Here is a 17,406-nt window from a genome sequence, read left to right on the forward strand (position 1 = left end):
CTTGTACTACTGAAAGTACTTGGTTCACATATTGCTGAAACCTAACTTGAAGGATTTTGAGCATGACCTTGCTGGCATGTGAAATGAGGTGCATTTGTACCATAGTTTGAATATTTTTTAGCACTGCCCTTCTTTGAAATTGGAATGAAAACTGACCTTTTCCAGTCGTATGGCCACTGCTGAATTTTCCAAATTTGCTGACATATTGAATATAGCACTTTAACAGCATCATCTTTTAGGATTTTCAGTAGTTCAGCTGGAATTCGATCACCTCCACTAGCTTTGTTCATGGTAATGATTCCTTAGGCCCACTTGAGTTCATATTCCAGGATATCTGACTTTAGGTGAGTGATCACACCATGGTGGTTATCTCAGTTATTAAGACCTTTTTTTGTATAGTTTTTCTGTGTATTCTTGCCACCTCTTCTTAATCTCTTCTGCTTCTGTTAGGTCCTTATTATTTCTGTCCTTCATTGTGCCCATCCTTGGATGAAATGTTCCCTTGATATCTCTAATTTTCTTGACGAGATCGCTGGTCTTTCCCATTCTGTTGTTTTCCTCTATTTCTTTGTATAGAGAAGAAGAAGGCCTTCTTCCCTCTCCTTGATATTCTCTGGAACTCTGCGTTCAGTTTGGCCTATTCCCTTTCTCCCTTGCCTTTTGCTTCTATTCTTTTCTCAGCTATTTGTGAAGTCTCATCAGAAAAAAACCACTTTGCCTTCTTGTATATCTTTTTCTTTTTTTTGTATTTCTTTTGCTTTGGGATGGTTTTGGTCACTAACTTCTGTACAGTGTTATGAGCCTCTGTCCATAGTTCTTCAGGCACTCTGTCTACCAGGTCTGATCCCTTAAATGTATTTGCCACTTCCACTGTATAATCATAAAGGATCTGATTTAGTTTATACCTGAATGGCCTACTGGTTTTCCCTACTTTCTTCAGTTTAAGCGTGAATTTTGCAACAAGGAGCTGATGGTCTGAGCCACAGTAAGTTCCAGGTCTTGTTTTTGCTGACTGTATAGAGCAAAGAATATAATCAATCTCATTTCGATATTGACCATCTGGTGATGTCCATGTGTAGTCGTCACTTGTGTTGTTGGAAGAGGGGACATTTACTATGACCAGTGCATTCTTTTGACATAACTGGTAGCCTTTGCCCTGCTTCAATTTGTACTCCAAAACCAAACTTGCCTGTTACTGTATCCAGTTATCTCTTGACTTCCGTCTTTTGCATTCCAATCACCTATGATGAAAAGGACATCTTATTTTGGTCTTAGTTCTAGAAGGTCTTGTAGGTGTTCACAGAACCATTCAACTTCAGCTTCTGGGACATAGACTTGGATTACAGTGATGTTACATGGTTTACCTTGGAAATGAACTGAGATCATTCTGTTGGTTTTAAGATTGCACCCAAGTACTATATTTTGGAGTCTTTTGTTGACCGTGAGGGCTACTCCCTTTTCTTCTAAGGGATTCTTAACCCACAACAGTAGATATAATGGTCATATGAATTACATTTGCCTATTCCAGTACATTTTAGTTCACTGATTCCTAAGATGTCAATGTTCACTCTTGCCATCTCCTGCTTGACCACATCCAGTTTACCCTGATTCATGGACCCTAACATTCCAAGGTTCTGTGTAGTGTTCTTTACACCATTTGAGCCAGGTACATCCATACTGAGCACCATGTCTGCTCTGGCCCAGCTGCCTCATTCTTACGGACCAATCAGAAAGTGCCCTCCACTCTTCCCCAGGAGCATATTGGTTACCTTCCCACCTGGGAGTCTCATCTTCTGGTATCACATTTTTTTGGCCTTTTCATACTATTAATGGGATTCTCATGGCAAGAATACTGGAGTGGTTCGCCATCCCCCCTCCAGTAGACCATGTTTTGTCAGACCACTTTTCACTATGACCCATCCATCTTGGATGACCCTGACAATGTGGCTCATAGCTTCATTTGGTTACGGAAGCTCCTTTGGCACAACAAGGCTGTGATTCATGAATGGGATCCACTGCTATTGAGAGAATGAAAGACTGAAAGAATGAAAGCAGCTGAGAGAATGGAAACTAAAAACTTAGAGAATTTTTATTTAGATATTTTATATCTAAAAAATTTATAACTTACCAAAATGAAATTCATGCATTTCATAATTCATATATAATAAATTCATGAGCCTCTGCTTCATGAGGGGTTTTGGGTTTCCTTTTAAGCTTAGATACAGGAGATGATTATCTGGTAGAAGCCTTTTTCCTGACCTCTCACAGGGTAAATATCAACAGCTACATGTGTGCTGTGCTTAGTCGTGTGCTTAGTCATGTCTGGCTCTTTGCAATCCTATGGACTGTAGCCTGCCAGGCTCCTCTGTCTGTGGGGATTCTCCAGGCAAGAATACTGGAGTGGGTTGTCGCGCCTTCTTCCAGGGGATCTTCCCAACCCAGAAATTGAATCCAGGTCTCCCACATGGCAGGCAGATTCTTTACCAGCTGAGCCACAAGGGAAGCCCACGTGTATTGAAGTGGGTAGCCTATTCCTTCTCCAGCGGATGTTCTTGACCCAAGAGTTGAACTGAGGTCTCCTGCATTGCAAGTGGATTCTTAACCAGCTAAGCTACCAGGGAATAGCTAGCTGTAAGTTACCTTAATCTACAAAAAGTAATCAAATGAAATTTGTAACAAAAGATAATTTAATTTTTACACATGTGTGTGTATGCGAGTGAGTCAGAGACACTTGTTTCTATATCTGATTCCTCCTTGTAAGTTTCTTTTAAATTGACCTTGATGTCCAAGTTGCTCACATGAAAGTTATTTCATTAACAGCATGGACACTCTTGGTCTCATTGCAGCTTTGAGCAAGACAAATAGAGAAAAGCTTTGTCCATCAAGTGCATTCATATAAGATATGACAACTGAGTGTTTCACAGGTTGAACCCACTCATAAGCAAACTGTATGTTTAGAACACCACAGATTCTGACAGTCCTCATCGTATATCACTAGTTGTCCTGGGTTCTTCTAATTGCTTACTAGGTTTCCTTTTTAATTGTATTGGAGTCAGGATACCAGTGCCATGAAAAAGTTACTTATCAGCATTGCATGACTTTCTGACATTGTTTATGTTGACCTCTGACAACAAGGAAAAATGCTCATTTGTGCTATGTTATGTTTCTGTGTGATGTGGCCTAGCATGAAAACAGTCCTAGGGAATCTTCACATTATGTATCTGCAACATGTGTATAATCTACCCGTGATGCATCCTTGTCTTTGGTAGTCCGTGTAATAGTGGGCATGCTTCTTTACCTCCTGGCAAGCAATTCTTAACTATGAGGAAGCCTCCAATAAATTTCTGTTTCAAAGAACTTCAGTACTCAGATCCCTCCAAAATTTACAAACAGTGTGACTGTTTTTTTCTTCAGATGTTGAATTTTTTAAATTCAGTTTTTTGGGGCAAAAATGTAACATTTGAAGTTTCTGTTCTTTTAAGGGCCATCTTTGCTCAAAAATATGACCTTTTATTAGCTGCATCACAAAATGTAGGGTGTAGAGCTTTATAAATCCTGCCTTCTGAATGAATTCTGCCAAATGTTATTTGATTAAAGCCTGGCTAATTAGATTGCTGATGAATTCTGCCTTTGATAGATGATGCTGTTTAATTGACAAATAGATTGCCTCCATTTAGTAATGACTCCCCAGTTACAATGACAGAGGACAAGCTATTTGTCAGTTAATCTGTTTAATCATTCAGAAATAGAATTAATCAAGAACCTAATCATTTTGTCTCTAGTTAAATCTAGCTAATGAGTTAAAATGTGTGATTTATACTATGCATTCCACTCCACTCTGAAACAGTGTTATAAACAATTTCCGTACTACTTCTCTGGATTAGATTTTGTGCCCAATTTAAATATTTCATAATGGAGAGAAAGATAGAAGAAGAGAAGTAATGCAGTCGGGATGTGACTGATGGTGAAGTGAGGGTGCTGTGTGTGTTCTCTGTGGCAGAGGAGCGGCGCGGCCCTCGCAGGCCCAGCGGCAGCCACACCAGCCTGCAGGTGGAGTTCTGGTGTGCCCTCGAGAAGGCAGCAGTTATTAGTAGATACTCTGCGGCCTAACCTGACAGTAAGGAGTCAGAAGCCTGTTGTGGCTTCCTAAGCTTTCTCCGCCACATGGTCCCTCGTCTTGTCACCGCTGATTATCCAGCCATCGTCTCCAGTGCACTGTACCGCAGGGACAGGCAGTGAAGGTTAGGATTGAAGTTCTCGTGCACCCATGCACACAAGCCTGGACTCGTCTGGACTGTTAGGTTAGGCCTAAGTGTACGCAGGAACATTCGAGAGCAGCAAAGATTATTTTCACAATTTTCAGAGAAAGGAAAAGGAATAATAGAGCCTTTGTAATAATATACCCTGTACTACTCAGCTTACTTTCTCTGTTCCTCTGTTTACCATGTGAAGGGTGGTATTTCTTTACCTTAGCTGATTGGGAGTAATGGAAGAAATTAGGAAGGAAGGAAGATGAGGGTTTCTTTTTTGAGAAAGAAAATGCATTTATTACCTTCTATCTGAGTTCATTTCATGTTCTTAAATTTAAGATAAGTGACCTGTAATATCATGGCTTTTCCTGTGGTATAAATGCTTTTTTTTTTTCCAGAGGTGGAAAATTTCTGATCCAAACACTTAGAACTACATTTTTCCTTTTAAAATTCTTCTTTAAACTGGACAACAGTTGAAGAGATAATTGATGCTAAGAATAATGCAGCATTTGAAAAGAGATTGCTTTTATTCAGGCTAGAGGGGGAAAGCTGTAAACATCATTTTCCTTAGACTGCCAAGAAAACAGTTACTTTTTTCTGTCGATTGTATACAGCTAATTAAAATATATTTTTCATATCCTGAAAATTAGATGTACAGTTACTTGGATTTCTGGCAATATGGTAGATTTCATATCCTGGAAAAGATGCTCTATACAAAACACCTATCATTGCTGAATAAAATAAAGCAAACAGCAGATATCTGAATCTGTGAAACAGTAAGAGTGATCTCCAGGACCCAACAAACAAAGCTGGAACCCGAGTCCAGAGTGGTGAGGTCAGGCTGAGGATGCAGGACCTTGCAGGGTGTCTGCAGTTTCAGTAAACTCAAGACTTGATTTTTCACAGTGATGGAACGGAGACAAGCTCCGGGTTCAGGTTAGAAGGCAGGATGGAGCCATATTCCACTGTAATTCTGGGATTTCCGAGAGGCTATGCTGAAAATGAAATCGGAGACTGGAAATAATCTACCTTTGACAGAGATGCTTGGGACATTCATTTGTTTTGAGCTAATTGCTGACAAGAGAAAGAGTTCTCCTTAGAGTCTGTAACCACAGTCCTTCCCCTCAAATGTGTTTGGAGTTCAGACTTAAAATGCTTGCCTGACCAGAAAACCCTCAGGCAAGAAATAAACTTAAAATGGTCTTTGACTGATAGCATCCTATGGTGCATGGCAGAAGCAAACACAAATGCTGTCTGGAGGGACTTACCCTCTACCTGAGGGCTCACGGGCTTTTAACAGATAAGGACCACCAAACATGAGCTCATGATTCCAACTTCCAGGAACTCCCAAGGAAACAAGAGCCATGAGCAGAAGGTAGGAGAAACCACAAGAAGCAGAACTAAACTTCCAAAGCACATAAGATAAGAATTTATCTAATAAGGAAAATTGTGTAAATGCCTAGAATATTTTAAAATAGGCATAAGGAGCACCAATAAAAAGCAAGATTGTATTAAAAATTAAGCATAATTGAGAAGAGCTAAATGGAAAGTTCTAGAACTTAAACATACAATAATGGAAATTGAAAACTCAAATGATCCTGTTAGGTCATTAAGTTGTTCATATCTGAAGAGAATTGATCAACTGATTCTAAAGAAATACATAGAGTGCAATACAAAGAGATGGAAATGGCTAAGACAGGTTGAGAGATATGAAAAATAAAAAGACCTAATTGAGTTTGTAGGCTTTCATTCAACAAGAAATGAGAAACAAAGCCATTTTCAGTCAAAAACAGAATTTACTCTCAGCTGATCCTTGGAAATTCAAATACATAAGAACGCATGAAAAGTAAAGAAACTGTTAGTGTGTAGATCTTCATAAACCAGATAATCACAATGGTGTGATCACTCACCTAAAGCCAGACATCCTGGAATATGAAGTTAAGTAGCCTTAGGAAGCGTCACTACGAGCAAAACTAGTGGAGGTGATGGAATTCCAATTGAGCTACTTCGAATCCTAAAAGATGATGCTGTGAAAGTGCTGCGCTCAATTTGCCAGCAAATCTGGAAAACTCAGCAGTAGCCACAGGACTGGAAAAGGTCAGTTTTCATTCCAATCCCAAAGAAAGGCAATCCCAAAGAATGCTTAAACTACTGCACAATTGCACTCATCTCACACACTAGTAAAATAATGCTTAAATTTCTCCCAAGTCAGGTTTCAGCAATATGTGAACCGTGAACTTGCAGATGTTCAAACTGGATTTAGAAAAGTCAGAGGAACCACAGGTCAAATTGCCCATATCCGTTGGATCATCGAAAAAGCAAGAGGGTTCCAGAAAAACATCTATTTCTGCTTTATTGACTATGCCAAATCCTTTGACTGTGTGGATCACAATAAACTGTGGAAAATTCTTATGGAGATAGGAATACCAGACCACCTGACCTGCCTCTTGAGAAATCTGTATGCAGGTCAGGAAGCAACAGTTAGAAGTGGACATGGAACAACAGACTGGGTTACAAGTCGGGAAAGGAGTACGTCAAGGCTGTATTTTGTCACCCTGCTTATTTAACTTACATGCAGAGTACGTCATGAGAAATGCTGGGCTGGAAGAAGCACAAGCTGGAATCAAGTTTGCTGGGAGAAATATCAATAACCTCAGATATGCAGATGACACCATCCCTATGGCAGAAAGTGAAGAACTGAAGAGCCTCTTGATGAAAGTGAAAGAGGAGAGTGAAAAAGTTGGCTTAAAGCTCAACATTCAGAAAACTAAGATCATGGCGTCTGGTCCCATCACTTAATGGCAAGTAGATGGGGAAATAGTGGCTGACTTTATTTTAGGGGGCTCCAAAATCACTGCAGATATTTGACTGCATCATGGCTGATCTGCAGCCATGAAATTAAAAGACGTTTATTCCTTGGAAGGAAAGTTATTACCAGCCTAGACAGCATGTTAAAAAGCAGAGACATTACTTTGCCAACAAAGGTCAGTCTAGTCAAGACTATGGTTTTCCAGTAGTACTATATGGATGTGAGAGTTGGACTATAAAGAAAGCCAAGTGCTGAAGAATTGATGCTTTTGAACTGTGGTGTTGGAGAAGACTCTTGAGAGTCCCTTGGACTGCAAGGAGATCCAACCAGTCCATCCTAAAGGAAATCAGTTTGGGTGTTCATTGGAAGGACTGATGTTAAAGCTGAAACTCCAGTACTTTGGCCACGTGATGCGAAGAGTTGACTCATTGGAAAAGGTCCTGATCCTGGGAAGGATTGAGGGCAGGAGGAGAAGGGGACGACAGAGGATGAGATGACTGGATGGCATCACCAACTCAATGGACATGGGTTTGGGTGAACTCCGGGAGTTGGTGATGGACAGGGAGGCCTGGCGTGCTGTGATTCATGGGGTCGCAAAGAGCCAGACACAACTGAGCAACTGAACTGAACTGAACTGAGAGCTAAACCACAGTGATTGTGTAAAATAATAGATTCCATACTGGGCATTAAAAATCAAGATACAAATAAGATACTGTTACACATAACATGAAAGGGCATGCTAATTAGTACATGGGAAAACAGACAAACTTTAGATTATGTTAAACATACATAGTAAAAAAAATTTAAGGATAACCACTAAAAGAGTGGAAATAGAGTGTGTGAGTTCTATAATAATACAGGATCAATCCAAAGCATGTAAGAAAATATAAGGGAGAAAAACTTAGAAAACAGCAAGATAAAAGCAAAGCACAAAATAAAATGTTAGAAACTTATTTAAATATATTATTAATAATGATAACTATTAATAATCAACATCCTGTTGTATTTTATTATAATGGTAATATATTCTGACAAGATAAATTTTAAATGATAATAAAAAGGGAAGCTTACTAACTTGAAAAAGTGGCATAAGTTTGGATTAAAATTTTTCAGTTGTATGCTATTTACAACAGATGCTCATCATACCTAAGATACAGACTGTTTGAAAGTAAAAATGATGGATATACTAGGCAAATACTATTTCCTGTTTTGTAAAAGTGAGATATAGTTGACATACAACACTGAGTTTAAGCTGGGCAACACTGATTTGGTGTGTTTGTATGTTGCAATATGATTCCATCATAGTGTTAGCTAGAACCTCCATCATGACATGTCATTATCATTGCTGTGGTAAGAACATTTAGGCTCTAGTCTTTTATCAGCTTTGCAGTATATACTGTGGTACAGTTGACTATATTCACATTGCTGTGCATTTAGTCTCCAAACTTACCTTCTAACTCGAAATTTATACCTTTGACCAACATTTCAACAAGTCTCCCAACCCTCAGCAAATACTAATTTTAAAAAGCTTTTATAGCTGTATTATAAACAAATTATTTTAAGGTGAAAAGGATGATATAGATAAAGAAGGTCACTTAAAAATGATAAAAGATCCTATTTTCCAGGAGTGTCATACTTTTAAATTTATGTATACTCATTGTGTACATGAGTTTCAAAATTTTTGTTAACTACAGTGATAGAATTCTAAGAATACCCTAGATATTGAAGTGTAAAGTTGCTTTTAAAATGATGCATCTTTCTTTAAAAATATGTGTTTAGTATGCTGTAATGTTCTTTATCTTTCTGGCTTACTTCACTCTATATAAGGGGCTCCAGCTTCATCCATCTCATTAGGACTGGTTCAAATGAATTCTTTTTAATGGCTGAGTAATATTCCATGGTGTATATGTACCACAGCTTCCTTATCCATTCATCTGCTGATGGGCATCTAGGTTGCTTCCATGTCCTGGCTATTATAAACAGTGCTGCGATGAACATTGGGGTGCACGTGTCTCTTTCAGATCTGGTTTCCTCAGTGTGTATGCCCAGAAGTGGGATTGCTGGGTCATATGGCAGTTCTATTTCCAGTTTTTTAAGCAATCTCCACACTGTTTTCCATAGCGGCTGTACTAGTTTGCATTCCCACCAACAGTGTAAGAGGGTTCCCTTTTCTCCACACCCTCTCCAGCATTTATTGCTTGTAGACTTTTGGATAGCAGCCATCCTGACTGGCGTGTAATGGTACCTCATTGTGAAAGATAAAGAACATTACAGCATACTAACACATATATATGGAATTTAGAAAGGTGATAACGATAACCCTATATGCAAAACAGAAAAAGAGACACAGAAATACAGAACAGACTTTTGAACTTTGTGGGAGAATGTGAGGGTGGGATATTTCAAAAAACAGCATGTATACTATCTATGGTGAAACAGATCACCAGCCCAGGTGGGATGCATGAGACAGTGCTCAGGCCTGGTGCACTGGGAAGACCCAGAGGAATCTGGTGGAGAGGGAGGTGGGAGGGGGGATCGGGATTGGGAATACATGTAAATCCATGGCTGATTCATATCAATGTATGACAAAACCCACTGGAAAAAAAAAAAAAGTGTTTATTTTATTTGGCTGCTCCGGGTCTTACTTTTGCACATGGAATCTTTGTTGCCATGTGCAGGCTTATTGTCACCGCACGTGGGGTGTTCATTCCCTGACCAGGGATCAAACCTGTGCCCCCGCGCTGGGAGCACAGAGCCTTAACCAGCAGACCGCCAGAGAATTCCCGAAAATGGTTATTCGCTTTGTAGAGCTACTTGGCCATTCCCAGAAAAGCTGGAGGTGCAGTGCTACCTCTAGATTATACACACTATAGGAAATTATGCTTGCTCATCTGTGTTCAAGTATACACTTGTATGAATGTTCAGAACAACATTATTTATAAGAATGAAAAATTTGGGAACACTTAAATATCCATCGCAGTAGAATGTACATAAGCAAATTGTGGTGTTGCCATTGAATTAATACTATACTCATTAAGAGTGAATAAATAGGAGCTACATGTGTTCACAAAAACATTCCATTTCTTAAGCTGGCTGGTGGGTGTACATGTGTGATTATTTACATACTGTTTTGTAGGTCTGAATGTTTTTATAAGTCTTTTAAATACTAAGGAGAAAATAAACATAGAAACATGAAATTTAAAACTCTATACATACTACCTCAATTCAAAAAGCATCTATAGCAATATTTTTAAGCTATATTTGAAAAAAGATCTTAATGCAGTTTTACTTTAAACAAATCTTTTTATCAGTGCTCTATTTAGTAACTGGTCAGCTGTTTTAATGAAGCAATGTTAATTAATTTATTTTGGAATTTATTTCAAGCTTAAAAGATGGTGACTTAAGTTTCTGGTATCAAAGATGGCTAAGGAACTCGGGTATTTTTTTCCTTATTCTGTGGAGATACTCTTTTCCCTAAGAGTCTATGATCAGCTATAAATAATGCCTCATTTTAAAAAGTAATTTAGATTTTTTAAAAGAACATCCTTCCTAGGAAAAAAATATTGGACAATAAAAATGAAAATACTTAAAGTCACATTCTAGTTCTAAGGTCTTAAACTTACCCTCAAAACTTGTTAAACATTTGGTCTGGGCTTTCATTTCCAGGAATCCCTTTGAGACAGTGAACAGTTTGCAGCATGTAAACCAGGGGTCCCAAACTGTTTTGTTCAATCATGCCCTTTTAGCAGGCTCTCCAAGATGAAAAGAAAACCTTAGAGTTCAGTCTAGCAGATGGTCAGGTCACAGCAATCCTGCAGAATCTCCCTTCGGGCAGTCAGGACTGCATGGAAAGAAAAGTAGTGACTCTGATGCTGGAGCTGTGAATCACCTGGTGTCTTAAGACTGCCCAGCAGGTTTTGAGTAGTCCTGTTTTCCCCTGAAAATTTACAATAATTCATGGCACCTCTGAGTGTGCTGCCGCACCCTGCAGAACTAGATAAAAACGCTGCTGTGTGCCCCTTGCTGAGGATGACCCTGCCCTCACTGGCATTCCTGGCCTCTTCCCTGACTAGGAGAAGCCGTACAAGTGCTCGGAGTGCGGCAAGGCCTTCAGCCAGAAGCGCGGCCTGGACGAGCACACGAGGACGCACACCGGGGAGAAGCCTTTCCAGTGCGACGTGAGTGTGCCCCCTGCTTCCTGCCGTCCTGCCCTAACCCCCAGAGACGGGAGATGTGTGTGGGGGGTGTGTCCATGCGTCCTTTTGTGCCTGTGTGAGTGAGTGAGTGTGTGCACACACTTCACAGTGCTAGTCTATTAATGTCCTGTGCTCCTTATACCTTCTGATTGCATAATCTGTATGTTTTTTCACCCTAGTTTACTGGCAGCACATGAACTTTAATTTTCTTTAAGACATACTTGTACCCCGTTTTAATGCAGTTGAGTTGTTATTCCAAGGTATAAATGCATGATGACTCAAGACAGCTTTCATGTGTCTGCCCAAGTCTTTTGAGAAGTTAATTATAGTTAACCAGAGATTAACTGGTTATAGGTATTTTTATTTATTTTGTTAAAGCCAAACAATCAATTCCTAAAACAAGTATAAATTGCTTTAAAAAGTGCCACTGCTGATTGTTTAGATTTTCTGCTTATGACATTTGAAGTGAAATGAACTTATCAACATAGTTGTTCACATTATTAATGTTCACGTTATTTCTGAATACTCCCCTTGTCAGTAAAATGAATTGAATCATTGATTAAAAAATTTAGAGAAAAATGGTTTATCGATGAACAGCGTCACCGTTTTCTTCTGTAAGATTGGCAGTTGACAGAAGGTTGACACTGGTGTTAGGGAAAACACTTATTTCTAACACAAAAATAGCGAAAAAAGAGTATTGTTGTAGTTTAGTGTAAAAAGAAACTTTGAAGTTGTGATGTGGGATGTTGCCCAGTTCACGGTTATCTTTCAATGCTGAGGGAGACCAGAGGACTCGTCCCCTTGGCATACTCTGCAGAGTGAAGGATGGGGTAAGCAGTCTGTAAGAAAGGAAATCACAGACATAAGCTGCTTTCCTTGTCTCCTTTCCATGAAACTCTAGTGGTAAGGTTAAGGCAGCAGTGTACTCCCAGGGGGCTGCTCACAAAAAATACCTTTATCAACAGTGAACTTCTGTAAGGAGAGAACTGTCGGTAGAGAATGAGATGTGCACGTGGAGAGCTCTATCCCGAACAGGAGGTGCGGTCAGTTTAACAACTTAATGGATTGAACATTTAGTCCATTGGTGCTTTTACTGGAATCATTTTCATAAAAACAAAACTTAATTGGATCATTTAGTTACACAGCTACACAAGTGATACAAGATAGAAATGAAATATTAACTGTACAATGACATCTTTCTACCATCACACTACCTGACTTTTATTTATGCTGAATATCTTCGTAGTCTACCTCCTTAATCTACTACTTACTGGACCATGATGTTATTTTTTTTTTTTAATTATGTTACAAGCATGATGTTTTCCATTTACTTCTATCTCTCTGGGCCTTATCTGCAATCCAGACTGGTTTATTGAGGAAAGATGCAAGTTTAATGCCTCCAAAACTTCCCTGAAATTCAGCCTGCTCAGGGAACTGGCTGGCTGTTCAGTCTTGTCCTCTTAACCTACTTATTTCAGATAGAAGTCATTCTTTCTCGCCCCACTGCCAGCCAGCTCCTTCCTGAGTATTAATAGTTCTCAAATCCGTTACCTTCTCTGTTTTTGTTCTCACTAGCTGTGCATAGCCTAGACCCTCACCCCACTATTTATTATATCCAACCTTCAATGTATGTGTTCTCACCCTCACCAAAATGATTTTTTTTTAAAAAAATCAAAATGAAATTCACATAAAATTAACTACTTTAAAGTGCACCATTTAGTGGCATTTAGTACATTGACAGTAACTGTGCAGCCATCCCCTTCGTTTGGAAACATTTTACCATCTCCAAGTAAAGTTCCATACGATTTTCTCACTCTCCCCAGACCCTGGCAAGCGCCAGTCTGCTTTTCTCTATGTATCTACCTATATTTGGTATTTCTACTATGAGTGAATCATATAGAATGTGACCTTTTATGACTGACTTCTCTCACTTAGCAGGTGTTCTCCGGGGTAATCTACATTGTAGCTTGTTTAGTGCATTACCCTTTGTGGCTGAATGACGTTCCCTTGTATGTATATGTCACAATTTGTTTGTCTGTGTCAGTTGATGAATGTTTGGGTTGTTTTTACCTTCTGGCTATTGTGCATACTGCAGAAACAAAAGTGTTTATACATGTTTTAAGTACCTGTTTTCAGTTATTTTGGTTATGTACCTAGAAGTGGAATTGCCGTGGCCATATGGCGGGGCTGTGTCTGAGTTTTTGAGCAACTACCATACTGCTTTTCACAGTAGCTATACCATTTTATATTCCCACCAGGAATACATGAGCACTCCAGTTTCTCATCATTCAATATTTTCTCTTTTATAAAATTATATTCATCTTAGTAGATGGGAACTGGTATATCATTGTGGTTTTGATTTACATTTCCCAAGGGATTAATGATGTTGAATATCCTTTCAGCAAATGTGTGTACTTGTCTTTTGTTTATGTTCTTTGGAGAAATGTCTGTTCAAGTCCTTTGCCCATTTTAAAACTATGTTGCTTGCCTCTTTGTTGCTGAGTGTGAGATACTAGATACTAGACCCTTATCAGATATGATTGCAAAGATTTTCTTTCATTCTATTAAATATATGTCCTCTTTTCACTTTCTTTATGTTCTTTAATACACAAAACTTTTCAGTTTTGATGTCTAACTTATTCATTTTCTCTTTGTCACTATGCATTTTTTGTCCTATTTGAGAATATACTGCCAAACTCAAGGTCATAAAGATTTGCTGTTAAGTTTTTTTCTAAGAGTTTTCTAACTTTACCTCTTAGGTTTAGGTAATGTAAATCCATATCGAGTTGACTTTTTGTGTATGGTGTGAGGTAGAGGTCCATTGTTTTGCATTTTTTCAGTCTTTTACTATTGAATATGATGTTAATTGTGCATTTAAAAAATAAGTTCCCTTTATTTTGTTGAGGAAGTTCTCTTCTAGTTTCTAGATAGGAGTTCGAATCTTGTCAAATGCTTTTCTGAATCATTTGACATGATCATTTTCTTTTCCTTTTGTCCTGTTAATGTTTTATATTACATTGCTTGATTTTTTGTTGTTGTTGTTGTTGAACTACCGTTACAGTCCTGAGGTAAACACTGCTTTGTCATGGCTTTGTGTGTGTATGTGCTCAGTCATGTCTGACTCTCTGTGACCCCATGGACTGTAGCCCGCTAGGCTCCTCTATCTGTGGAATTTTCCACACAAGAATACTGCAGTGAGTTGCCATGTCCTCCTCCAGGGGATCCTCCCAGCCTAGAGGTTGAACCTGTGTCTCCTGCATTGGCAGGCAGATTCTTTACCACTGAGCCACCTGGGAAGCCCCTTGTCATGGGTAATTCAGCTTGTTAGGGGTTTTTTTGTTTCATCTTGTTTTCTGATTGTTCATTTGAAGATTTTTTTCATATATTTTCATAGTTTTCTTTCATTGTAATATCTCTGGCAGTGATATCAAGGTCATGCTGACCTCACAGAGTGAGTTAGCAAGTGTTCCCTCCTCTATTTCTTGAAAGAGTGTGAGAGAATTGGTGTTAATTCTTCTTTAAATGCTTGGTAGAATACATCAGTGAAACTCCTGGGTTCTAGACTTTTCTTTGTTGAGAGGATTTTTGATTTGATCTTTTTACTTGTTACAGGTATCCTTAATTTTTCTATTTCTTGTTGAGTCAGTTTTAGTATTTGTGTATTTCTAGGAATTTGTCCATGCTGACTAGGTTATCTAGTTTGTTGGCATGCAGTTGATAGTGTTCTCTTATAATCAGTGGACTTTCCTGGTGGCTCAGCTGGTAAAGAATCTGTCTGCAATGCGAGAGACCAGGGTTCAGTCCCTGAGTCAGGAAGGTCCCCTGGAGAAGGGAATGGCTACCCACTCCAGTGTTCGTCTTGCCTGAAGAATTCCATGGACAGAGGAGCCTGACGAGCCAAGAGTCGGACACGACCGAGCAACTTCCATCTTCTATTATGATTGCCAAGGCCTCTCGGGTTCAGCTCCAGCCTTCTAACTTCCTTCTCCCGAGTTATCCCTCTGACAGTCTCACATCTTCAGCCTTAGTGAATGGTTTTCACTTCCCCCCGAGCCTTGCGCCCTGCTCCTCTGTACCTGTGTGTGTCTTCCCTTTCCCTGGAATGTCGCTGCCCACCTTAGGACACTGTAACCCCTGTGCCTCTGGGCAGAGCTCAGCACACCCTCCTCTGTGTCTGTCTTGACATTAAGTCCGTGGCATTGCCAGCATTTCTCCTTAGCACCCTGGACTCCACAAGGGCAGGAGAGAGTGATGCTTGTCACTGTGCTCCTTACTGAAGTAGTAGACACACTCTGTGTGGTACGTACTTGTTAACTGAAAATGTCTGTATAGAATTCTAATACTGTATCCAAGGACTTTTTGTTAAACATGTTGTTTCACTGTTAAGACAAAATCAGTTCACCTTCAGCCTAGATAATAAAATTTTTTCCCCATTTTTGATCCTATGAATTAATACTAAGGTGGCATAGGTTGAAGGGTTGTATTGCAGGTGGAAAGATAGAAAAGGAGGCATCCCTGTTGGAAGTCCTTTCTGCTCTCCCATATTTTTAAAAGACTATAATCATCCTTAGGTTTGACCAGTTTATACAGAGCATCAGTTTGAAGCCTCTTAATGACTGCCTTTAAGCTCATGAAAACCTAGCTTTTAACATGTAGGTAGTCAGTTTCACAGCCATGACATCACTGCTCTGCTGACATTTAATCTTCTGTCCTGGCCCTCATTCAACAATCTGCCGGATCATCGCCGTCCCGTGTCCTGTTGGAGCTTCCAGGACGCCTTCATTCCGAGCCATCATCCATGACCCCAGCGTCCTGCGCAGCCCCCTTGCTGTCTGCCCAGCTCGCCGCCCCATAGCTCTCCCGTGGTGACTATTTAGGTGGCCTCCACTGTACCCCTCACAGCACACTGGTGAGGTGAAGTGTCTGAGAGTCTTTTTTTTTTTTTTCCAAAGAGATTTTCATTTCTGAAAAAAATGGAGCAGCCAGGCAAATGGAAGAAAGTACAGGGGGCTCGCATCTCTCTGTTTGAAGTGAGCGCCTTTAATAATAGCTGGCCGTGGGAGGTGGTATAGACTCTGAACCCAGACTGTCTGGATTTAAGCCCTAGAAACCTCTTCCTACTTCTGTGACCTTGGGCAGCCTGCTTGAAACGGAAGTGTGGGTTGGTTTCCCTCTGTAAATTGGGGATAATGGTACTGGTATCTGTCTAAAAGGGATTGAGAACTGAACAAGCTGATGTTTAGAAATGGTTGAGGGTGGTTCCTGGCACGCAGTGAAAGCAGCTGTTACTGCTTAAACCTAGTCCCTGTGCCCGACACTGAAATAAAACGGTGAACAAGACGCCGTGTCCTCTGCCCTCATAGAAGTCACATTCTTGCGGAATATAGACTTAAATTAGCCTGAATAAATGTCTGATTGCATTTTATGATAAAGCCTGGGCAAGGGGAAAAGGAGGATGCTATGAAGGAGTAGTTAGGGAAGATTCTCTGAAGAAGTGCCTCTAAGTAACCTAAAAGATGGAATCAGCCATGGGGAAAAGTGCATTCTAGGCTCAGGGAACAGAATAGATCAAGGCCTGGTAGTGGGAAAAGGGTGGGGTGTTAGGGGAAGTAAGAAGGCAGGTGGAGCTGGAGCTCAGTGAGGGAGAAAGAGAGGCACCAGTGCAGAGGGAGAGCAGACTGGGGGCCTTTCAGCCACAGCAAGGAATTTGTTTTGAACCTAATTTCCACAGGAAGCCATTGAAGAACTTGGTATCTGTTGTTCCTTTGGACATCAAGTTTAGAGTAAGGAGCCAGGGGGAGAGAAAATAGGGAATACATTTTAATTCTTTCTTATTTATGATCCCAATGGTTCATTTAGACTTATAAAACAATTTAGAGTTTCTTTTACTTGAAAATAATCTCTAAAGATACCTTCTTTGGTTTTTCCAGAATTATTCCATAGCCTTTAACTTCACTTATATTGCTCATGGGGGTCGTATCAATCATCTGTCTAACTTCCTCCTCCTTTCTCTTTTAATAAATATCAGTGGAGTGACTACTCTTGCCCTCCTGTTCTTTAGACTAGTAAGGAGAGACATTAGAAAGCACACAGTTAATTGATGGCACTCGAGGTGAGTGTTACCCAGGACCCATAAAGGCCACTATGAGAC

General features: G+C 39.8%; 1 protein-coding gene across 10 annotated transcripts in view; it reads left to right on the forward strand.

The window, feature by feature from the left end:
* PRDM5 (PR/SET domain 5) overlaps nt 1–17,406 on the forward strand; it is a 268,633-nt gene that overhangs the window by 242,437 nt on the left and 8,790 nt on the right. For 7 of the 10 annotated variants that reach the window (XM_061164114.1, XM_061164108.1, XM_061164112.1 and 4 more), the window contains one exon: nt 11,133–11,237. The exons of the other annotated variants lie outside the window; for them this stretch is intronic. In XM_061164114.1, coding sequence (XP_061020097.1) covers nt 11,133–11,237 — 105 coding nt within the window. The remainder of the gene's footprint in view (nt 1–11,132; nt 11,238–17,406) is intronic. 10 annotated transcript variants of the gene reach the window in all.

This window comes from Dama dama, chromosome 17 (genome assembly GCF_033118175.1).
Source record: "Dama dama isolate Ldn47 chromosome 17, ASM3311817v1, whole genome shotgun sequence".
NCBI classification, from domain to species: Eukaryota; Metazoa; Chordata; class Mammalia; order Artiodactyla; family Cervidae; genus Dama; species Dama dama.